This window comes from Rhizophagus irregularis, chromosome 15 (genome assembly GCF_026210795.1).
Source record: "Rhizophagus irregularis chromosome 15, complete sequence".
NCBI classification, from domain to species: Eukaryota; Fungi; Glomeromycota; class Glomeromycetes; order Glomerales; family Glomeraceae; genus Rhizophagus; species Rhizophagus irregularis.
The window spans coordinates 4,170,030-4,195,544 of NC_089443.1; the positions used below are offsets into that span (position 1 = coordinate 4,170,030).

Sequence of the window (25,515 nt, forward strand, 5' to 3'; positions counted from 1 at the left end):
TGTCATTATCCATTTCCTTCTACTTTTATAATAATTGATTACTTAGCTTCTATTGTCACTCGAATATCTATCAATTATTCTAAATTTTAAATTCAACCATTTGATCTCATTTTTATCCCAATCTGTAATACACATTCCTTCATTTTCAAACCATTGTAACGCATTTCCTAACAAATATGTCTTTGCAATCTTAAATATTCTTCTATCGTCTTTAATTCCTATCTTTGACAGATATTTTTCTACTTGATTTGTCCATTCTTTTGGATTTTCTCCTATTACACCATAAAATATTGGTATTTCCATTTTAATCTTTTGTATTACTTCTTAAAATATATATACTTCATATTCTTTTCACGGTACAAATTTTGCCCTTTTTATAACTTTATTTTAAACATTTCAAGGTTCTCAGACTTTAATCTCTATATTTTGACCTTTCATTCCTCTATTTCTTGTCCTCTTATAAGATCTTCCGCTATTTCTGTTATTTCTTTCTTAGTACAACTATCTACTGATGTAATATCACAATTACTTTCGAATACTCTTTTCTTTCCTATCTTATTAACTAATAAACAAACTTTTTCTGCTTTTTCCATCATTCTTTTTAATCCTTTTCTTGTTCTTACTACATCTGTTTCCAACATTTCCTTATATATCTTTTCTCGTTCCTCTTTATCTGTTCTCCTTTTTCTATTTTTCCCTTTTCGCTTATTAATTTCTTGTTCTAATCTTTCTTCAAACCTTTTTCCTAAATAATAATGTATTTCCAATAACATCTGATTATTCCTTCTCATTTTATGACATAATTGTAATAACGATAGTCCTCCATTCTCCTTTTCTAACATTTCTTCGTCAATATCTTCCTTCTTATGTTTTAATCTAATCATTAGAACTTGGTAATTTTCTGATCTAACTATGTCTTCATTTTCTTCACTATCATCAGTTCCGTTTTTCTCACTACTATTATCTTCTTCCTTTTCTCTAACCTTATCATTCTTGTCATCTATTTCCATTAATTCTGATCTTTCTTCATCAGCTATTCCATCATTATTTATTTCATCTACTACTATATTATCATTATCATTCTCATCATTACTTTTGTTATTCTCATCTTTTTCTATATTAAATTCTGACTCATCATTAACATTCCTATTTCCTGAACTATTATCACTTTCTTCTATCATATCTTCATCAAGTTCAATTTTTTTCTTCGTTAAATATTCTTTCAGTAACTATCTCGCATGTGACAATCCAATTCTTTAGTCTCATGTCATTTTCATCATAAAATTCCACTTCAATACAATCATTTAGTTTTTCTTCAACTTTTCTCAATTCTCCTTTTGATATTTTAACTTTTAATTTCATGATTTATTATTTCTTATTTATTTATTATTTTATTAGTCAGTCGTCCCTGCCCAGGGGCAACTATATATATACTCTTAATTTGATATTTTCCTATTATTCTATTGGTTATTCATTCTTATTGTTCCATCAACCGTTCTCAGTATTTCATTAAATTCTTTATTTCTTTTATAATTCTTTATTTCTCAACTTCAATCTCCTTTTCTCTAATTATTTCTTTCGCTCTTTAATTCCTTTCTACTTTCTTTCTTAACTTTTCTCTTACTGTGCCCTATACCATTCACATGATCTGTATCACTCACGTGACTTGTATAACATTCCAATTCTTTTACTGTGCCTTGTACTACTCACATGATCTGTATTACTCACGTGACTTGCCGCAGTATAATCTCATTTTATTCACTCACATTTGTAATCGAACTGAAGATCATAAGCCCAATTGTTCAAACACTTACCATTATACCAACAACATATAGTTGTTACATTTAAACCTTGGACTCATATTTAATTTTTATAACTCCATTCTTACAACATCAAATATTCAACAATACTATTTCTTTTTATTTCATACTTGATACAATTCTTTTATTATACTTCTCATAATCATTAACATCATTCTTTCTTTTATTATAGCTGGATAGCCACGGATTTTTAAGCGATCAACTTACTAAAATTTCTGTTGACTAACGCCCCTGGTGACACAACTATTTTTATTCTCTTACTTGACCAGCAAGTTTCTTCAAAAATAAATTAATATGAGGGTTTAACACCGCTTTACCCACGACGTACAATAATAATAATGGGGGTTTCTTACAGTTTAACCCGCAACTTACAATCTAGAGGGTTTATTACAGCTTAACCCACAACTTACAATCTTAATAATGGGGGTTTCTTACAGTTTAACCCGCAACTTACAATCTAGAGGGTTTATTACAGCTTAACCCACAACTTACAATCTTATAGTGCTTTAAAGGTTCCCACATAACCACTAGTGTTTTTCTTGTAAGGTTCCCACACAACCTCTTGGGTTTATAGTTCACCCGCAACTTTTGCATTATTTCTTTTATTAGATTTACTTTCTTACCGTGAAATCTCAATACGGTCATATTTTCTTTTATAGTCAATTATCGTGACTAACTTAACTCCAATAATTCTTATAGAATTATCTCCTTTTACTTCCAATAACCTATACTAGGCTTATCTCTACCTTCATATCGAAGTATGATAGTTTCTAGGTTTGTCATTAACAACTTTTTATTTCTTATTTATCAGGCTTATACATCGTCTAGTGTATTTCTTTCATTTCATGTTAGTCCTTTTTCATACTAACATACACTTCTTGTTAGTCCTTTTTCATACTAACATATACTTCTTTCAACTTCTTATAATAAACTTCATAATTTCCTGATAAATCTCCTAATCACAAGCAATACACGCTTTGATTATCCTTCATTACTTGTACTTCTTTTATTTCTCATTGTACACTTAATAATTTTTTCTTTTTATACTCAAGTCCAGATCCTCCAGGAATACCATACAGGTACCTAACTATATGAAAATAGTCAGAATGATCATATTTCATTTCTTTTAATCTTTATTGATCATTTCCTTTCTCGAGAGCATTGCACCAAATTGTCACCCACGTCTGCCACCCGTGGATAAACACATCTTTCTCATTTAACTTATTTCTCGTTACTTTGCTTGGTTTAGATTTTATTTTTCTTTTAACTTCTCGCTTTCTTTCTCATATATCCGTAGTATTTATTCTCAATACTACCACTCATTCATAATATTCTCACAATATTATGTTGCCTGTAATATTTATTCTTTCAAATATTACCATCTTATTTCTTATAAACTGCGAGAGTTCTCCTAACTTCTTATATTTCATACAATAAAACGAGAATAACTCCTTTTACTTTTACTTTTCTGGACTTAATAATAATATTAATTAATTCTCAAGCGTACAATGAGCATATTCAAGATAACTTTTAATAATTAATATTTATTTTATTAAATTTGAGTCAAAACTGACTGCGGAATTCCTAACGAATCCCACCTATATTTATACATTTTTAAGAAAACTATTTCTACCACTTCTAACTTTTCTACTAATAAAAATTTAAGAACAATAAGAAAATAAAGATATATTATCATATGACTATCTTGTGACTAAACTAAACTAAACTATAAATATTATTTTATCGGTTAATTATTTATCCTTGTTCCATTCGGTCTTTTATTCATCCGCTCACGTGATCATCCTGATTTCTCGGGTTACACCGTTATATTTCACTTCGAGAGAAGGCCAGAAACAATAAATAAATAAATAGAAAGGCGTTAATGTTGGTGATACAAATACCGCCTTCATCGCATCTCTTTCGTTGTTAAGATATGTTTAATTTTGTTAACCCTAACTATTTTCTGAAAATTCTGCCATATTTGTCGATATTTTCTTTAATTGTCACACTATCTTTTATTCCATTTTCTTCGCCCAGTCTTTTTATTACTTGCCAACTAAACTTTTCTTTGTCTTGTCGAGGTATCAACTTAGAAGCAAACATTCTGAAAAAATACTTCCGGTTATTTCTTGTAATGGCTACGTTGATCCCGCATTTCAATACAATTTATAGTTTATCGCACTTGCGATAATATCATATGGATCATTTATAGTTTATTTTTTATTTTTCTAGGAACGACTTAGGACCTGGTTGTCCAGATGAATTTTCCACATAAGCATTGCAATACTATGAATATCAGATACAGAAATATATTCTCTATCTTTCAACAATAACTTCGAGCGCTTCATAAGGAAGATTTCCATATATAATTAATGGTTTATCAGCATATCTTTTGAATTGGAACTTTCGTAAAAAATGCATGGCGCACCAATTTATTAATGCGATTATACAATCACATGATACAGTGGTGTATAGGGATGACGCACTTATTGCGCATGATATTTTTTCATCGCATATGCTACTTTAAACTTGGAGTTTGAAATTGCAAAATGTGTATCTTTGCTTTATTTTTTTTTTATTTGGTATTTTATTTTTTAATTTGGGAACATCACTAACATTCTCTTTTTTTTCTTTTATTTAGGAATTCCAACAATAAAAAGAAGTAACATGAAATAAAAAAAATCATCCAACTAGCATAAAATTATTTATCTCATTGAACCTAAAGATAACCCTTCATTATAATAACTATTTTAACCAACCACGAGAAGTACAAAACAAGCTAAGATTAAGAGACATGATCAAGGTTAAATTCCAAGAATCAAATCAAGAAACACAACCAAAAGCTTTCTAAAAAAAAGGAGGAACATTAATGACGCTCTAAGATTAAAAAAAAGATGCAAACTATTTGTGAAATTCATATTGAAGTCCAAGGTATTTCTAGAATAAAAAAAAAAATATTATTAATAACGTTTTCAAATAGAAAAAAGATACTGAAATAAAAAAATGCAAAAATTACCTTTCCAACAAGATCTATACCGAAGTTCAAAGTGTTTCTAAAAAAGAAAAAGAAAAATAATGTATATAAGGTTCTCAAATAAAGAAAAAAACATTAAAATGAAAAAACGCGATACCCACCTTTCCAACTTGCAATTTTTCTAAGTCCATATCAAAGCTCTAAAGAAGAAAGAACAATAGCGTTAACAAAAAAGATACTGAAACGAAAAAACAGGACACTCACCTTTCCAACTTGCGATTTCAAGGTTCATACTGAAGTCCAAAGTATTCCTAAAAATAAAAGGAAAGAGTATTGTTAATAATAATGTTCTCAAATAAAAAAAGACACCAAAAAATTTACCTCTATTTGCGTATTGCGAATCTATTAAAACATTAACTGCATAAAAATTAAGTCACAAGATTTCTGCCAATAAAATTTAGTGGAGTAACCTATGCGACAATTGTGATACATGATTTGCAATAAACATACATGTATGGGACAAAACGGAATAACTACCATACATACATCACCATACATTGATCACCATACATACATATATCGGTCACTATACAATAAATACTAAATAATCTTTAAAAAATATTGAGTTTCTTTGGTTTTGGTGTAGAAGTTACAACATCATCAAATAGGTAAAAAAGAGATCTACTTTCGTATTCTAGGATCTCTTTTATAACTGACTTATGCTTACTACCCCCACCTTTAAAAGATTGTCTAAAAAAATAAGTAACTTGTTGATGATTTTTTTTTTCTACAGGCGCGCAAGAAAATGCCTTTACACCCCATTGCTTATGAATTTCCATAAACTCGGATATGTGATACACAAGAACATGTATGTATGGAGTAATTGCACTTGGACTGTACAATCCTTTTTCAATGCGATGTAAACGGTCGAATATCAAGCACGAAAAGATGATAAAATTCAACCACCAAATGTAATTATTAAATATTAAGAACGAACAAATTAATCGTGGATTGGCGTAGATGGATAAATAATTAGCCGAAAAGGATAAACATTTAGGAAGAGTAATGATCTACATGATGTAATATTTATTGAATGATTGACAAGGAACCAATAGGATAAATAGAGTCGATCAATTGCGGCTTAGCAATCTTTAACAATAAGAACGATAAGAAAGAATAATTATAAGCCACAAAAGATAGATTATAAGCAAAACACATAAAGCGAATTAAAAGAACATATAAAATAATGTCAGAAAGATTAAAGAACACAAAATAATGTAAAAGATAATATAAAAAGATAGTATAAAGATGGAACGTAAAAGATAATATATTAAAAAGAACATATATAAAAAGATAGCATATTAAAAGATAGCATATTAAAAGATAGCATATTTAAAATATAGATAGTATATTAGAAAGATAGTTCAAAGATAATATGTAAAGAACATAAAAGATAGTATATAGATAAAATAGAAAGTAGCATAAAAATTGTATATATAGAGAACGGAATTCAAAGTAATTCCACAGTTCTCATCCACAGAACTCAATAAAAATATAAGTTTCATTTAATTATTTGTTAGTAAAGTTTAATATTAATTAAAGGTAATAGGTTCGCCCTAAACTTTAATTAATGTTCGCTTAATTAATTTTAATTGAATAAAATGGAAATTTAAGAAGAATTAAATATACACCGTTGAAAAGTAATAATTCGTAGCGAGAGCTATCGAAGTTTGAAATTAAAGGTAAAAGTGGATATAATTTGGGGAAAATTTGGAGAAGTTAAATTTTATTTTATATCGTTTGATGTTTTATATTACTAACGCTATTTATGTCGTGAACCAAGAATGTTGTTGTACATTGTTCGTTGATTATGTTGTTTGTTAATTATGACGTTGATTATTTGCTTGTTCGTTTAATTGTTCGTTCGTTCGATTATTCGTTCGTTCGACCATGAGAATGCCCGTTCGATGTGGCAACTCTGTAAATTGATGACAGAGGGAATTGGGGGATCTCATATGGTGCATGCTCCGAGAAAGGAAATGATCATCATCACATGATTATTGTTATAATGAATATGAAAATTTAATTTCGTTAGTAAGTCACTGATAGGTATTATTAATCAATATTTTATTTTAGAATTTATTTTTAGATTTCAGGTTTTGACGAGTTCAAAAGGAACCAATAAATCAATAAGGATTTAATTGAGTTAAAAACTTGAAAAGGTGAAAGATTGGAGTTTGAAGTTGTGCAAGTAATCACTTAATTGATAGAAAGCACAAGAATATTTCTTTCGGGAATAAAGTACCTGGGAAATTTCATAAGGAGATGTGGAAGCAAAAGATGAATTTTGGAATAAAGATTAATAATGGGAGAACACCAATGTATTATTCGGGGTTCATCTGTGTGGTATGGGTTACCTCTGAGTTTGAATTCTGGATAAATGCTCAAGATTGGAAAATTTTTATTCTTCGACATTAAAGATTATAACGTATGGGTTACGTCAAATCTGGATACCCAGCTCAATAATGCGCAAATTGCTTTGGGGATGGGGAATGAGAATTGTAAAGACACCTACTATCAAGAAATATTGAATGGATAAAATGGGACAAACCTGTAAACTATCATGCTTTTACCCAATGGGAAAAAGATAGAGATAAGCCCAGTATAGGTCCACCAATTTGAGGAAAGATAAGTTGGTTTAGATGAGTTTTATGGATAGCTGATGACTTTTGAAACTGGATTTTGGAAGGTTAGATTCACCCGTTAAGAGACAAGTCGGCCAACGAAGGAGGAAAAAATGGATACGTTGTATTGTTACAGGTCCTAGGCTACATTTCAGATGAAGGTTCCTGGTGTAGTGTTCTAGTTCACGTTCTCATTACAATGTTCCGTTAAAAGAAGATAAAATAGAAGGATATTTACATATTAACGAGCCGTATAATGAATATTACGTGCAGTATTTAATAATAGAGTAAAATCCGAAAAGAAGGACATTTATTTGAAAAAGAATATTTATTTGGAAAAGAACATTTATTTGAAAAGAACGACATTTATTTGAAAAGAACGACATTTTGTGTATCATAGATTAATTTATATAATATAGAATATATAGTAAGAAGGATTTATGTGGACAATAAGAAAGATTGAAGATTCGCAAACCTTAAAAGTTATGAAAATTTTGGAGTTTGTGATATGTGATATGTGAAATTATGAATCTCGGCGATAAAAGATAAATTTTAGAATGTGATATGTGAAATTATGAATCACGGTGATAGGGGATAAATTTTAGAATGTGATATGTGAGATTATGGATCTTGGTGACAAAAGATAAACTTTGTGGCACAGTAACAACCTCCGCAGTCTGAGGAGATCGTGGACTTAGAATAATTTTTGAAATTTTGAGGCGCAGTAAAAATTAATAGTAAAATATGGCGTAGCGAATACATAAAACTGAAGGATGGAATCTAAAGATTGAAAGAAGCAACCTATTTAAAGATAAAAGAATGTTTAAAAGATTGAAAATAGAAATGTTAAGGGTGAAATATATATATAGAGGGAGGAGTCCGATTGAGATTCTGGATGGATATTCATGGCAATTTAACTAAGGCATACAATGGAATGGTATCATCAATGGGAAAGTGAATATAGAACACATAAAGAGGAACACGAAGTAGGAACGGAAGAATTGGACGAATGTTTAAATTGTGAATTATGTTATCCGATAGTAAATGAACCAATAGTATTCAAGAAATTTTGGGACGCATTATTTAAATTTGAAGATGCAATAATAATATATAATGATGTGACGATTAAGGGAGTATTAGATTTATTAAGTATGAATAATTCGGAAAGAGAAGATACAATACATAAAGGAAAATGTAGGGATATAATGGATAGAATAACAGAATCAATAAGATATAGAATACAGCCGAAAATAAAAGAGAAAGGATTACGAACAATTATATTAGTAATCGTAAGAGATTGTATTGAAAGAAATCTAGAGAACGAAGTATTTGATAGATTAATTGGAAATCCCGAATTAATAGAACACAAATATATTTTAGAAGATTGGGATGTTGAAAGAAGATTTGAAAAATTTTGGCAATGGTATAGGGTTGCATTAGGAGAAATTAGGGCTGTAAGAGCAGAAGTAGAAGCAATAGGAAAGTTCAAGGAATTATTGTATGAAGAAGAAAAGATAGCAGAAAGTGAAGAAAAAGTGAAAGAATTAATACGAGGAATAAAACTAAAGAAATGTAGATTTTTGGAAAGAAATATAGAATTTTTAGGACATATAGTAGGAAATGATGGATTAAGGCCAGACGATAAAAAGATAGAAAAGATAAAAGAAATGAAGGCACCAACAACAGTGAAAGAAGTAAGATCATTTTTGGGACTTTGTTCATATTACAGAAAATTTGTGAAGAATTTTTCAAAGATAGCAAGACCAATAAGTGATTTGAGAAAGAAGGGAATACCTTTCATTTGGGGAAGAGAACAACAAGAAGCGTTTGAAAAATTGAAAGAAAAGTTAATACAATATCCAATATTGCGACATCCAGATTGGAAGAAAGAATTTTTATTAATAACAGATGCATCAGGAAAAGGATTAGGTGCAGTATTAAGTCAAAAAGATGAAAAGGGAAAAGAAGTAGTAATAGCATATGCAAGTAGAAGTTTATTACCAGCAGAAGAAAATTATCCGATAACAGAATTGGAATGTTTAGGAATAGTTTGGGGAATTCAACATTTTCATAAATATTTAATCGATAGAAAATTTAAAGTAATAACAGATCACAGTGCATTAAAAGGATTAATGAATGCAAAGATACCAAAAGGAAAAAGAGCAAGATGGGTGATGGAATTACAGCAATATAATTTTGAAGTAATACATAGGTCGGGAAAAGAAAATACGAACGCCGACGCATTAAGTAGGTTATTAAAGATAGTAGAGGATCAACCAGAAATAGTAATAATCGACGGAGTAGACGGATTAGGAAAGACAAGTATAGTACAAAATTTAATTAAAGAATGGGAAAAACAAGGATTAAAAGTAAGATTCAATACTTATAAAAGAAGAAGAAAAGACAAAGATGAATTTTATGAATCGAAGATGGAGACGGAATGGAAATTTAGAAAAGAAGTAGTAGAACAAATAAACAAAAGAATGTTAGAATATGATGAAGATACAGATATAATAATTTTAGACAAATCACCATATTGTGAATATTATTATCAGAAGACGAAAAGTTTCGACAGGAGATTAATTACTCCACATGGAAATCATGAGATGGAAAAAGAAATATTCAGATTGAAAGAAACGATAGATAAATCAATAGTGATATTCTTAGAAAAAGATGGCGATGTATGTTGGAAAAATTATATTGGAAGAGAAACAGAGAAAATGGAAAAATCATCATACCCAACATTAAAGAAGAATGAATATTTGGACATGGTTAAGATGTTTGAAGAAAATCAGAGTGTGTACAAAGATACCAAAAGATACAGTCGAGTAAAAGTTAAAAATGACAATAGTAGTTGGAGAAAAGTATTTAAAGAGGTGGAAAAATGGAGAAAAGTACAGAATTAAAATATGGAACAAATAATAAAAACAACGGATTCAGAGATAGAAGCATTGATTGAAGCATTAAGAAATATTCAAGAAGAAATTATCAAATTAAAGGATAAAAACAGGAAGTTAGGTAACATAAAATTGACGATTGGAACGAAAGGGAAGAATCATCAATTAAAGAAATACAGGAGGAGATAATAAAAATAGAGATAGCCATAGGTAGAACGGAAATATACAAAGAAATATTATGGAAGAAAATAATTACAAAAGAATAATAGACAATATCAAAGAAGAAAATAAGTATGAATTAAAAGAGGGAATTTTATATAGAATAAAAGGACAAAACAAATTTAGAGTAATCAGGGATTATGAATACGAGGGATTGATGTACATGATGCATGATAATGAATTATCAGGGCATTTTGGGATAGAAGCGACATTAGATAGAATAAGAGAAAATTATTGGTGGAAAAATATGAAAGAAGATGTAGAAGAATATGTAAGAATGTGCTGGAATTGTCAAATGAGAGGAAAACCAAGAGGAAAGAACGAATTAATGCCGATAAAGGTAAATGAACCATTTGAGATGATTGGAATAGATATAGTTGGACCACTAAAAGAGACAGAAAAGGGAAATAAGTACATTGTAGTAGCAATGGATTATTTTACAAAATGGCCCGAGGCCGCACCACTAAAAGAAGCTACAGCGAAAGAGGTAGTAGAATTTATTTGGAGGGACATAATTTGTAGACATGGGTGTCCAAAGAAAATAATTAGTGATAGAGGGACTCACTTTAACAATAGAATGATGGAAGAATTGGTAGAAAGGTGTGGAATAAATCATAGATTAAGTACACCATATAGGCCACAAACAAATGGTTTGGTCGAAAGATTCAATAAAACTTTATGCGAAGGATTAGCCAAATTAGGAGAAGAAAATTGGGATAAACATATACCATCTGTATTATTTGCATATAGAACAAAGAAGCAATCATCAACAAAGATTAAACCTTTTTATGCGACATACGGAAGGAGAGCAAAACTACCATTGGATAAAGACGAAAATAAAATAACATTAGCTAACAGAGTAAAAGTATTAATTGAAGAGCTACCGGTAATAAGAAGGAAAATAAAAGAAAATGTGAAAGAAGCTCAAGAAAAACAAAAACAACAACACGACAAAAGGGGAATTAGAAAACCTAAATTTGAAATAGGAGAAAAAGTATTATTATATGAAGCATGGAGAGAGAAACAATGGTCGGGAAAATTGCAGAACAAATGGAAAGGACCATATTTAATTCACGAAGAATTTGGAAATGGAGCGTATAAACTCAAAGAATTAGACGGAAGAATACTAAAAACACCACAAAATGGAGAATGGTTAAAGAAATTTTATGATCGAAGGGGATTTACACCAAAAATAGTAATTAAAGGAAAAGAGGTATTCGATAAGACCCGAGTTCGATTCGATTAAAATTATTATGGATAAGACACGAGTTCGATTCTATTAAAGTTATTTGTGAGGTCACAAATAGCGAAGAGGGGGATAATGTAAACGGTCGAATATCAAGCACGAAAAGATGATAAAATTCAACCACCAAATGTAATTATTAAATATTAAGAACGAACAAATTAATCGTGGATTGGCGTAAATGGATAAATAATTAGCCGAAAAGGATAAACATTTAGGAAGAGTAATGATCTACATGATGTAATATTTATTGAATGATTGACAAGGAACCAATAGGATAAATAGAGTCGATCAATTGCGGCTTAGCAATCTTTAACAATAAGAACGATAAGAAAGAATAATTATAAGCCACAAAAGATAGATTATAAGCAAAACACATAAAGCGAATTAAAAGAACATATAAAATAATGTCAGAAAGATTAAAGAACACAAAATAATGTAAAAGATAATATAAAAAGATAGTATAAAGATGGAACGTAAAAGATAATATATTAAAAAGAACATATATAAAAAGATAGCATATTAAAAGATAGCATATTAAAAGATAGCATATTTAAAATATAGATAGTATATTAGAAAGATAGTTCAAAGATAATATGTAAAGAACATAAAAGATAGTATATAGATAAAATAGAAAGTAGCATAAAAATTGTATATATAGAGAACGGAATTCAAAGTAATTCCACAGTTCTCATCCACAGAACTCAATAAAAATATAAGTTTCATTTAATTATTTGTTAGTAAAGTTTAATATTAATTAAAGGTAATAGGTTCGCCCTAAACTTTAATTAATGTTCGCTTAATTAATTTTAATTGAATAAAATGGAAATTTAAGAAGAATTAAATATACACCGTTGAAAAGTAATAATTCGTAGCGAGAGCTATCGAAGTTTGAAATTAAAGGTAAAAGTGGATATAATTTGGGGAAAATTTGGAGAAGTTAAATTTTATTTTATATCGTTTGATGTTTTATATTACTAATGCTATTTATGTCGTGAACCAAGAATGTTGTTGTACATTGTTCGTTGATTATGTTGTTTGTTAATTATGACGTTGATTATTTGCTTGTTCGTTTAATTGTTCGTTCGTTCGATTATTCGTTCGTTCGACCATGAGAATGCCCGTTCGATGTGGCAACTCTGTAAATTGATGACAGAGGGAATTGGGGGATCTCAGCGATTTGAATTTGGGATAACTCTATCTGGAGTTAAAAACAATTCCAGCCAGTCTTCTGCTTCAAATTGAAACTGGTGTGGGTCATAATCTTTTAGTTTAAGATTGGAGTAAATTAGGTTGAATCTATCCCACAACTCCCGAATTTTTTTGGCTCGTGAAGGTGGTAATATTTGACCTAAATTAAAATCTTTTAGAACTTTTAACTTATCATTACCCATTAATGATGTATAATTCCATGTATTAGATCCATTCTCTTTCCAAAATTGAAAACGAACTCCAATTCTGTTCATTTCTTTCACAATTTCATTACGACATACATTATCAAATTGATCAACATCTTTTAATTCTGACAAGACTAAGCTCCAAAGACGATCAAAAATTCGAAGCATAATATGAAGCTCATCTGGAATCCAATGATCTAAGGAAATCATATTAAAGAGTGGCTTTTTACTATGACCTGGATATTCATTTATTTTCTCCATTTTTTTACTAATCTTCCAATTAGTTTGATTATTAACTTGGTCATGCTTGGATATCTGACACCATGGGCAAAAATAATTTGAATTAGCTGCATTAAATCCAAGACATATAGACAAAAACTTCCAGTCAGAGCTAAAGTACAACTCAAACTTCCAAATTATATTATTAATTTTTAAACCATAATTTTTAAGATCATTTAGTTCTTGAATGAATGGTGACATCATAACTTCCAAAAGTTCATAGCTCTCTATCCCTGGAAAAAGAATGGTTGTATAGTGATGATCAGGTTTGTGAATGTTTTGTTCATCATTCAAAATCCCCATAGTAATCATAACCTGTTTTATTTTCCTTCCTACGTTACGTCCATCTCCAGATATACGTAAATGAATTATTGGATTACTTATATCCAATACTCCTTTAAAGATGAGAGCTGGTATAATATATGTTAGAATATCTTTTGCACTACGATGCCCTCCATTTGTAATGTTTTTAATTTCATCAGTTATCCCATAATCAAAAATATTTGAATTTTCAACAAAATCTAATTCGTCTAAAGTTGGAATAATTGGAATATTAATAAGAGTAATTTCAATTTTCTGATTCATATTTTTTGTTATTTTAAGTCGTTGTTCAGATACTATCCATTCACGTTCTAAATCAGTTCCACTGCAGCTAAAGCCCTATAACCCTCACGAGACATGTAATTTTGGTCAATTACTTGTACTATTGAAGTGAGTTTTTTTTCTTTTTCTCTATCATCCTTTGATCCATAAGCAATTTGAAAGCCCATATGCTTAACATTATACGATATTTGCTTGAGAATTACTTGATCCTTGCCATAAATCTTAGCTCCTTCAATTTGAACCTGTTCTTTCAACTGATCCCCAAATTTGCGTTGTCTTTTATATATCATTGATTTGCCACAATGCTCAATTGGTTTTATTTGTTTTAGTTGAATATTACTATTACTTTCCCTTTTACTCTCTCTGGCTTGCTTTAATGTTTCTAAGTGAATTCCAAAAAGATGTATTCCTGACATTAATGTCTTTTCATTGTTAGGAAAAAGTTTCTAAAAAAAATATATTTTAATAATTAATTTAATTCTAGCAGTAAAAATTTAACACTTACTCGTATAACGGCATTTGCTGCTGCTGTTGGAAACGTGTTTGAGCAAACATCTTCTGAAAAATTTGACCCATACATAACCCTAAAAAATGGCTTTTCTCTTATATAATTGATAGAACATTCTACTGTTTGCTTGTTATTACCTCGACCCCAGGTAGTTTCAACACAATAAGAATCTGGAATTTTATATTTATTTTTCCCTTGAGAGTAAGCTAAAATTGGAAGTTGAAGATATAGACCTTCTTTTTTAACTCTATAATGATAGCTCCGTCTGCCATCAGTATATAATATAACATTTGTTTTGGGGTATTCGGTAATTTCTTTAGGAATGTTTTCGCAAGTTTTTTTAGCTTTAATTTTCGGCATTGTTAAAATTCTGTGTAATACAGAATGTAAAATTCAAATAAAAAATAATTTTAAGAATTTATAAGAATATTCTTTAAAAATAAAAATGTAAATGTAATAAGATGGAAAAAAATAAATAAAAAAAAAATAAATAAAATTTTTTTTTCTTTTTTTAAAAGCAACCAGAATCATCACTATCGTGATACTCGAATTTATTTATATCCGTACTATTATTGTCGATTATACTTTATAACTATATAAATAAATCTATTTTTAGTATTATATCGTCAACTCATAATTAAGTTTTTTTTAAATAGTAAGCATATTGTTTGATATTACCTTTTTTGTTTACAAACAAACAGCCGATTTTGCTAAAAAAAGAAAATTTTTTTTTTTTGGTTTAAATATTTTTTTTGGTTTAAAAATGAAAAAAACCGGAATTTTTAATATTTTTTTTTTTTTTCGTTTTAAAAAAAATTTTTTTTCTTTTTTTTTCGTTTTAAAAAAAAATTATTTTTTTCATTTTTTTTTTGTTTTAAAAAATTTTTTTTCATTTTTTTTTCGTTTTAAAAAAAACTTTAAAAATCTTTTTTTTTCGTTTCAAAATAGAAAACTTTTTTCTTTAAAAAAAAAAACTTTAAAATATATGTTTCCTAATCATTTAGACAATCAACGACGAACTGGAACGCCAGCTTTAAACATATAACGGAAGAACGGGCATGTATATTGAGTATATACATGTATATATTTTTTATTGTTTGTTTGAGAAACATATTAACGTTTCTTCTTTCTTTTTTGTAGGAATGTTAGCTTTAACGAACTGGACTTGAGCATTTAATGGAAGGCGGAAGTGTAAGTAAATATAAGAGGGAGGTTTTGTTGTTTTGATTTGAGAAATGTATTAACGTTTCTTCTTCTTTTTTGTAGGAATACCAGCTTTAACGAGAATTTAATGGAAGGTGGAAGTGTAAGTAGGTATGAGAGGGAGGTTCTGTTTATTTGATTTGAGAGACGTATTAACGTTTCTTCTTTCTTTTTTGTAGAAATGCCGGCTTTAACGAACTGGACTTGAGAATTTAATAGAAAGCGGAAGTATAAACAGGTATAAGAGGGAGGTTTTGTTGTTTTGATTTGAGAAACGTGTTAACGTTTCTTCTTCTTTTTTGTAGGAATACCAGCTTTAACTAACTGGACTTGAGAATTTAATGGAAGGCGGAAGTGTAAGTAGGTATAAAAGGGAGGTTTTGTTGTTTTGATTTGAGAAACGTATTAACGTTTCTTCTTTCTTTTTTGTAGGAATACCAGCTTTAACGAACTGGACTTGAGAATTTAATGGAAGGCAGGAGTGAGTAAAGTAAGTGTAAGAGGGGGAGGTTTTTTATTTGATTTGAGAAACGTATTAACATTTTTTCTTTCTTTTCTTTTTTGTAGTTTTAATGAGCTTACGAGCCGGACTTTGAGACTTTAATAAAAAGCGGGAGTGCAAGTATGTATGGGTGGGAATTCTTTTGTTTCACAAACGAAACCTTTTAGTATATTCAAAACCGTAGCTCGTTAATTTAGGTGATTGTACAACCAAGTCTTTTTAATATGTTTATTTTTATTTTATACAAATCTAGTTTCTACATGCAATTCATGTAATGTATAGTACTTTTTAAAAATTAAATGCATTAGCCGGAAAAAAAATTATAAATAATTTGTTCTATTAAATTTTCTATATTTAATTATTTTAAATTTGTAACCTTCTTTCAATATTGATCAACTGAAGATGTAACACAATCTGGTGAAAGGAGATACCTAATTTATTGGCTTTCTCTATAATTGAACCTATTACTCATGCAAAAAAAGTTTTTCTTTTATTTTTACCCGGAAAAAAATATATTTCTTTACATTTCTTTTTTTTTATTTTATCTACTTAATGATCTATTATTCTTTTTTTTGTAATCCAGAAATGGATATGTAAAAATCCACCCTCACATTTATTACTCTTTACATCCTTTTCTTGTCAGGGTTTCCATTCAATAATTACTTGTCCTCGTTTATATCGTGAGTTCCTTTATGAATAAATTTTAAATTTTCGCTTCCGATCAAGAGGATTTTCTTCTTCTGTATCTATATCATCAAGATTGGTCACCACCGAAGTTACTTCATTTCCATGATAGAATTTGGTTCCCCAATTTGTATCACCAAAGACCTGCGCTAGCTTACTTGACGCATCTGGCCCCCAAAGATGCACTTATAAACACGAGATTTGTTAGAATAGTGATGAATATTCCCACCAAATGTAGCAAAAAACTGACTTTCAGTGCAGGCCACAGTGACAGCTTTTAATCCAATTTTGGTAAAATGACAAGGAAGTTGGCGATGAATTAAAAAAACTAGTGTTTTTTTAAATTCACTTATAAAATTTTTTGGAAGCTTGTAAAAGCCTACGCGAGAAGAATTATATTGGCGTATAATTGCTTTATGCTGACTTAAACCTCGCTTAGATTTAAATGTCTTTTTACATATAAAGCATTGTAAAATATCTTCGGTAAAACTTATGGGCGAAATTGGAGTAGGAGGTAATATATAAGCCATTATACCTGAAAAATTCAATATTAACCCAAATAAATAAATATATATAAAATTTTTTGACGAGTCCTTTCTTTTTTATTGATATATATTCAAAAAAAAACCTACTTGTTAGTCTGGAAGATAAAAATTTTGGTGTTATATGAGAAATGGGTTTTTTGTAAGAGAAATGGGTTTTTACACGACTATGTTTTGTCTAATAATTTTGGTTCGCGACAAAAATTTTTTACTTCAGCTGGTCATTTAGTCAGATGACAACTTATCATCTGATTTACTAGTGTTACAGTACAATTCTGAGCATGATAAAAAAAAAACTCTTTTCCTGAAATAATTAAAACATAACAATTCCGCAGTAAAAATGAAAAATTTTTTACTTTTGTTTTTTTATTATGAAAAGCGTTAGAACTACTATTAAAATAGCTGAAAATAATTTTTTGACTAAAGAACATGAACAAAAACCATTTTTATTACACACATATCACAATTATATACAATATTGTGAAAGTCTTTATGCTTCATTTTTTAAAGGACGAAATACAGAAGTTCAATGTAATATAATACAGAATAATTTTGGCCTAAACGATGAAGATATTAACAGTTGGGAGGGAAGGGCTTTACGTTATCAAATGACTCCAGAAAGTTTTACATTTTTCCTGCATGTTGCTATGTATTCCGCTTCAGAAGGCTTCGCCGCAGTACAAGCTAAGAAGTCGGAAAATGATGAAAATTTAACTATGCTATTACAACAACAAATTAAAAAGCGGGAGGAACTGGAAAGACAGCTGGAATTTCTACCTAGAAGTTATAAAAAGTCCAAAAAATCAAAAAAATCAAAAAAATCAAAAAAAAAGATTTCAAAAACCCAACTCGATTCCTCGAATAATTCTGACTCAGAAGAGTTAGATTATGACGCAATACCTTTTCAACCGAATTTAGAAGCTGATGATGATGATCTAATGGATGATGATCGAGATTTGAATATAAATCGGCCGATCGATAAGTCTTCTGATGTTCAAGATCGGACGATCGCAGAATCATCTGGTACACAACCTAATGTCGATCAATCACTTTTGGATCACAATCTGAACACAGCCACACCCTTAATAGTTGATATTACACAGCCGCAACATGTAATACAACAAGAAAATATGGACGTGGATTTGACAAAGTCTTCGAAGCAAAAAAAGAAGTCGAATAAAAATTTGGTTAAAAATGTAATAACTGGACATATACCTACCGATGATGATACATCGCGAGTCAGAGACATTTTGGTGTATGACATTCCGGTATCCTGGACTCCTGAAGATATACTGAAGGAACTAACTTTAATATGGGGAAAACTATCTCTTTACAAACGAAGCCACAAAGAAAATATCAAACGCTCTGTTTGAAGATAGAATTAAGTACCTTTCAGTTAGCCCAATTCGAAATTAATGAAGATCCGGTATGGACTACGGATTTAGGGGGGATACCAGTACGATGGTTTCCAGCAAGGTGGACTCTCAAAGAAAGAAAACAACGTGAGAAGTTCCAAGCTACGATTCATAAGATACCAGATTCAATGACTCTAGCAGCCTTATGGACTGACCGTCGCCCACATTCTTTCCTTTCTGCGATAAAAGGATTGAAAAGTTTTAAAATTATACAAACAGCAAGAGGGGAACGTAAGTTACTTGGTTTTTTCGAAAGGTGGGTTGATATGCGCGCAGCATTAGAAAATCAGGTAATTTGGGAAAATTATAATCTGTCATGGAATCGGCACGCTCCTCCAACGCAACCAACAAGGTCACATGGTGATAAAGCCAATAAGAACCGAAATCGAACTTCAAGAAGTCAGAAGACTGAAAAAACTCAACAGAATTCAAAGAATTCCAAGAAGAAACCAAAAGAGACGACGTCCAAAAAGCCTGATGGGCAAAAGAACAAAAAGGACAAGTCCCGTAGTAAATCAAAGGATAAAGTTTTAGCAGAAATTTTAGATTTGCTGCGTAAATTAGTTTAAAGATATTTTTATTAATTTAGGTTTTAGAATTTATTTTTCATTTATTTTTTTTTTTGCCATTTCTAGCTTGTTAGGCGGTAATTCATTTGGTAGGTGGGAGTTATTCTAGCTTATTGGGTGGATTTTCTGCTTTACGAGTGGGAGTTTAGTCTTTTTTTGTAATTTGTTCGTAAACGTGTAGCATCGTAGGTATACTTCTACGTGTTTAGTTGTATACTTAGATTTTTTGTATGATTCGTTGCCACCGAGTTTTTTTGAACTCACTGGCCTATTATCTACAAAATTAATAAAAATCGTCCTTGTGACGTCATTAGCTCCACAAAAAAAAAAAAAAAAAAAAAAAAACAATTCTGAGCATGATCTGTTCAGGAAAATCTTTATTTTAACCTATAATTTCAGGATAGACAAATCCGCGTCGTCGGGCTGGTAGTGTGTCTCGCTAGCGCTCACCCCACCTCGGCCTCGTGGCCTCGCAGTACCTACATCTCCCCTCCGTGGGGCAGGCTTACCCAAGATCCGTTACTATCCGTTACTACATCTGTTACTAAAAATATACTAAAAAACAGATAAAATAAGGAAAAAGAGAGGAAAATACGATAGAATCAGAAGGGAGTAACAGATGTAACAGATGTAACAGATATTTCAGAATAATAGGAGAGGACACCCCCTCAGAAAAAAGTTTTGATTTTACCCCCCCAGATCTGTTACATTCGTTACGATCCGTTACTCTTTCAGGATTCCGTTCGTTATCTTATTGGAGGCAGTGAGATAACAAACCGAGTGAACAGGTAGGTTAATAACCCCTAGAAGGCCTGTAGATCTGTAGGAGGATAACCGGGTAGGAGCGCGGATCTTTGGAAAAAACATATTCGGCAATTGAAGATTAGGTAACTATAAATTAGATCCTGATTCGACAGAACGAAAAAATGACCACTCAAGCTCAAGTTATCCCTAAATTCGGTGAACAAAAGAAAGCCTTCAGTATCGATGAGCTTAAACGGCTTATTGTCGCTGCAAAGAGTATAAGTGACCTCGATCAAGCCAAGAGGTATCTTTGCAGTTATTTCATTCCCTGTGCAGATCCTCATGGGGTTTTCTGGTGGGACCCGAATAGTAAAAGTTTGAAACACGTTATTGACAAAAATATTGGTAAACTTATCCGTCCAATCACGAAGGCATTCTACACACAACCTGAACAAGGACCCTCTCAAAAGACCGAGTTCAACATCTACAAGTGGTTTATGGTCGAGAATACCGATGTATGTAATGCAACCTGTGATCCCCATAAACAGCGAATCTTCAGATCCTTAACCGGCCAACTCTATCTAAATATCTTCCCAGGATTTCTCCACGTCTTGCGTCCAATATCCACCTTTGAGTCTACAATTCACCTCGCGGTTAAATTTATCTTCTCTCACATTCAGGAAATCTGGTGTTCGGGTGATTGGAATCTCACTGAGTATATCATCAAGTGGTTAGCCGGTGTGGCAGCTGGAAGGAAGATGTACTCGATTCTCTATCTAAAATCCGGACAGGGTTGGGGCAAAGGTATTATAACAGATTTCATTCAGCGCAGCGTCCTAGGCACTCAACTTGTTTATAAGACCAGCGATCCTCAGACGATTTTTGGAAGTTTCAATGGGCAATTACAGGGTAAGGTTCTTCTTCTTCTCGAGGAAATGCCCACAGAAAAAAGCCAGTGGAATTCTCTGTATCGCTCTTTGAAAGATAAAGTAACGAGTGATATAATGGAAATCCACGAAAAATACAAGACGCCAACACATTACAAAAACTTTATGTCAACTATCGTCCTTACTAACGAAAATGCTCTCAGAGTGGAGAATGACGATAGGCGCACAGTGTTCTTGGATGTGTCACCATCCCGCAAGGGAGACCTCAACTATTTCAAAAAACTCGGTGACGCTATGAAATACCCAGGCGCCAGTGAGGCGTTCTATGCTTATTTGAGAGCCATCGCGGATGCTTACCCAGACTTCAATGGAAATCCGCCACCTATGACAACATCCAAACAGGAACATATCATCTCAACTCTTCCACCGCTATTCCAATTTATAAAGGACACATACCTTGTAATGAAAAATTATATGACCGACCTGCCTGTTCAAGAATTTTATAGGGTATATACTTCATATTGCGAAACACATTGTATTTCACCCTTATCAAAGATAAACGCTTCTAGAATCCTATCAAATGAGTTGGATATAAATAGCAAATTAGTTCGTAAAGATAAGAAACCGACCCGTGTCTATAGTATATCCAGGGAGGACCTTTACAAGAAATTCCTCGGAAAAAACTGGATTCATGAAATAGACGAGATAGACATAGAAGGAATAGATGTAGAGACTTCTAAGAAACCCGCATCTGATCCCAAAGCCTTAGAGAAGTTCTTGGCAAATATATATAGCATTCCTGCTAATAATCCACAAGACGTACAAAAGAAACTCGCTGAGAAAAAACCCGAACCCGCTGAGGAAAAACCCGCACCTGTAATTCGCAAGACTCCTCCACCGCTTCCACCCAAGCCTGACCACTTAAAAGAACGTCAACAAGAGTTAAGGGAAGAACAACCGGATCCCGATGAAGATACTAATGAGTCAGACACCGATGAACCTATAGATAACTTCTCAGACTGTTATCTATCTGACGAGGAACCTGACCAAGAAGAACCCACCCTGAATCAGATGATGACTACGACGTCTTAGACGACTTGTTATCAGACTCGGATTCTACAACCGTGAACCCAACTTCTGAACAACAACCCGAGTCTCCCGCAGAATCTTCTGTATCTGTCACTAAGCCTGACCCAGAACCGGCTCCTGAAGAGCAATTTATCCCAGAACCCGACACAGAACCAGAAGTTGACCGGGATCCTGAACCAAAGGAAGGCACTCGAGCGCATTGGGCTTGGCATGAAAGACACCGATGGGATCGCAAACCGTGGGTTAAAAATTCAAAGGACCAGGCCTTCGATGATCTCTACAATACAAGTAAGGAATTATGGGCCAAGTACCAAGACGCGTCAGATGACTATGACTGGGAAACACTCGCGTTTGAAATAGAGGAATGTCCCACAACGCGTATTGAGGACGAGTACCAGTATTACCTTAAGGAAGTAGTAGACCGCTTCAAGGACTGGATCGAATATAATGGATACTTACCTAAAACACCTAGCCGTAAAGAACTCGCAGATTTAATAAGAATATACAAGGATAATCGTAATGCCAAGATTATTCCCACCCCCTCTGGGTATGAAACTATGAGGGCAGATAAGGGTAAAGCGCGAGAGATCTCCGAGGAACGTCCAAAAACTGATATGGAACGTGAATGGGAAGCTGCCAATGGAATCATCGATGACTGGGACGAAGAGGATACTGAAGGCGCTATCAACGACATATTGTAAGCGCTATTTGAGATTATTTCTTTTTTTCGTATATATATAGAAAGATATTATTTATAGTTGAAGACATATCATATACATAAAAATGCAATACTCAAGAATCGCCCGCACTTTACCAACACGACCTGACATCAAGGAACTTCAGTATTCCGGTGCCCGCTTTTCTAGAGGAGCTATCACCAGACTCGGTCAGACTCTCCAGGCACGATTTCCAGATAGAAAGTTCCAGATTCTACTTCCCTATGAAAACTGGAAACCCGGTGGATGGACATCAGGAAACCAACCAGCCAGCCTCTTCTCACTCTTGGACCACTACGACGAAGCACAACTACCGGATGACGCAGACCCTGATTATTTTGAACGATTCATAATTTATGTGAGAGATGCCCCACCAGTTGCAGGGGGTTGCAACGGGGAGCTAAATGATTGCCTGTATGAATGCCTGAAATATATCTACGGCACATTCTCTAAAATGCCAAAGTCAATCGAAAAGCCCGAGTATATCAAAAAGGCATTAGGTCTCAATCGTGATGCTTCCATCCCAGTTTCATGCATGGACAAGGTTGAACAACTCGCAGGAAGTCTCGCAATTAATATTGTGGGGGACATTACCCGAATCTCTAAGAGTAAGTCCGATAGATGTGCGACTCTCATCCTGTCAGAAGGCCATTACTCCCTCACGTTAAATCCCGGAAGACTCCACTCCAGTAAATTAGATAAAAAGCGTAATTTACCCATTGTATACCATGAAGATGGGACCAATAATGTAGTCACAATATACAACGGCAAAACGGTTAAGTCTTGCACAATTGGGCAGTTTCAAAAAACTAAGAATTCCAAGAGTTCTTTCATCCCCGTCGAGAAAAACCGTAAGACTGGGGTATATGAAACTCTCGAAGAAGCATATCAGAAAATCCACGAGGAGCGGAATTCCTTTCTACAGGAGACAAAGAAGTTCGGTTTAGGAATCGACTTATCATACCATAACTGGTCTTACAAAAGAACGGCTCTCTGGTTATTCGAACGATTAAGTGTAGGGATTCCAGCCAATGATCCTCTTGACCCGATAGAAGCAGAGTGGTTAAGTGATGCAATGATGGGAGGATTAATCTGGGCAGATAACGAGTGGAAGGGCTATGGAAGACAGTACGATGCAACAAGTTTATACCCGAGTATTCAACAATCGAATGCAAACTTTCCAATCAGACGGGGTAAATTCCAGACACTTAATGACTTTGTTGACCACAGGGGTTATGCCTTGTATGGATTATTCCGTGCCAAGGTAAGTGGGAATAATATTCTCTTCCGACAGAATAAAAGGGGAATCTATACATTCATCGACTTACAACGAGCAAAAAAACTTGGTCTCAATATACAGTTAATACAGGATGGGAAGCCAAATGCATTGATATATGATAGAGAAGCGAGAATCCCTGGAACTGTAATATTCGGTGAGTATGTACACTTCCTCTTCAAAATTAAAAACCAGGGTGGCGTAGCTGGCCGCGTGGCAAAGCGAGTCCTCAACACATTATGGGGAGCATTATGCCAGAGGAAGCGTAATTACAAGACACTCACCGCAGATCAAACAGACCCGTTTACATTTCCAGAGGGCCATACACTCGACTCTATCATACCAGTAGGATCTGACCAGTGGCGATTCCAGTTCACAAACCCGGGTAATCCCTTCAAAGGTGAGTATCCCAGGATCGCCCCATTCTTATTAGCACGTGGTCGCAAAATCACATCTGAGGCAATTCAACCATACAAGGATAAAGTACGACGTATCCATATGGATGGATTTATTTTAGAAGAGCAGCCAGATAGCCCCGCGCTTTTCACTTGTTCAGAGAATGCAGATACGACTCTAAAGACTTTCAAGTTTGAAACCGCGGGATACTGCCATGTGAAAAATGCGAACAAGGTTATCTGGACATGATTGCTAAGAACTGGTAGGTTTATTTTTTACTGACATATCGTGATGGCATAATTGAATAAACCTATGGGATATGTAATCTTACGAGATACCCAAATGCAAAACACCGACGGATTAGGTAGACAAGACGACGAAAGTTTCCACGCGTGGGCTAAGCGCATTCAGAATGCTGTGCAATATTATGAGACTTGTAGTAGAATAGGTTTTCATAGGCGGCTACCTTATCCAAGGTCTCGTCAAGCTGTATATGCTTATATTGTGCACATTAGGAGAATAGTATCACGACTACCAAATAGGTGGTACTGTACCTACTGTAAATCTTTTATTGATCGCGGATGGGGAGCCGATGCTTCCATGGATCAAGCGGTACGACTACATTTATATAGTTGCCCAAAGCATTTTAATTTCGACTATTATACTCATCATGCTGAAATGATCCAGAAAGCCTTTAGGAGATATATAGAAAGAAGGAACAATAAAGCGGCTAGGATTATCCAGAAAGTCGCTATCCCCTGGTTATATAGACCAGGCTCTCCATTGATACAAAAGGCCGAGCGACACTTCTACTGCCTCGCAGTATCCCAAGTGTAAACCCCGAGGTTCATATTTATTTTTTCTCATT

The 25,515-nt window shown here is 32.6% G+C and overlaps 7 protein-coding genes across 7 annotated transcripts; 3 read left to right on the top strand and 4 right to left on the bottom strand.

Moving 5' to 3' along the window:
- Nucleotides 1-434: 434 nt before the first annotated feature.
- OCT59_007644 (uncharacterized protein) lies at nt 435-1,181 on the bottom strand (the record flags this gene model as incomplete). Its single annotated transcript, XM_066150116.1, has 1 exon — nt 435-1,181. The coding sequence occupies one exon, from the start codon at nt 1,179-1,181 to the stop codon at nt 435-437; it is 747 nt and encodes a 248-aa protein (XP_065998826.1).
- Nucleotides 1,182-13,009: 11,828 nt separating this feature from the next.
- On the bottom strand, nt 13,010-14,098 carry OCT59_007645 (uncharacterized protein; the record flags this gene model as incomplete). The annotated part of the gene is made up of 1 exon (XM_066150125.1): nt 13,010-14,098. One exon carries the CDS (start codon nt 14,096-14,098, stop codon nt 13,010-13,012), a length of 1,089 nt encoding a protein of 362 aa, XP_065998827.1.
- A 47-nt stretch (nt 14,099-14,145) lies between these two features.
- On the bottom strand, nt 14,146-14,984 carry OCT59_007646 (uncharacterized protein; the record flags this gene model as incomplete). Its single annotated transcript, XM_066150130.1, has 2 exons — nt 14,146-14,562; nt 14,622-14,984. 2 exons carry the CDS (start codon nt 14,982-14,984, stop codon nt 14,146-14,148), a joined length of 780 nt encoding a protein of 259 aa, XP_065998828.1.
- A 2,035-nt stretch (nt 14,985-17,019) lies between these two features.
- On the bottom strand, nt 17,020-17,543 carry OCT59_007647 (uncharacterized protein; the record flags this gene model as incomplete). Its single annotated transcript, XM_025311788.2, has 2 exons — nt 17,020-17,198; nt 17,264-17,543. 2 exons carry the CDS (start codon nt 17,541-17,543, stop codon nt 17,020-17,022), a joined length of 459 nt encoding a protein of 152 aa, XP_025168328.2.
- Nucleotides 17,544-17,926: 383 nt separating this feature from the next.
- On the top strand, nt 17,927-19,539 carry OCT59_007648 (uncharacterized protein; the record flags this gene model as incomplete). Its single annotated transcript, XM_066150142.1, has 2 exons — nt 17,927-18,810; nt 19,227-19,539. The coding sequence occupies 2 exons, from the start codon at nt 17,927-17,929 to the stop codon at nt 19,537-19,539; spliced, it is 1,197 nt and encodes a 398-aa protein (XP_065998829.1).
- Nucleotides 19,540-23,042: 3,503 nt separating this feature from the next.
- Nucleotides 23,043-24,896, top strand: OCT59_007649 (uncharacterized protein; the record flags this gene model as incomplete). Its single annotated transcript, XM_066150153.1, has 1 exon — nt 23,043-24,896. The coding sequence occupies one exon, from the start codon at nt 23,043-23,045 to the stop codon at nt 24,894-24,896; it is 1,854 nt and encodes a 617-aa protein (XP_065998830.1).
- Nucleotides 24,897-24,989: 93 nt separating this feature from the next.
- Nucleotides 24,990-25,484, top strand: OCT59_007650 (uncharacterized protein; the record flags this gene model as incomplete). Its single annotated transcript, XM_066150155.1, has 1 exon — nt 24,990-25,484. The coding sequence occupies one exon, from the start codon at nt 24,990-24,992 to the stop codon at nt 25,482-25,484; it is 495 nt and encodes a 164-aa protein (XP_065998831.1).
- Nucleotides 25,485-25,515: the final 31 nt, after the last annotated feature.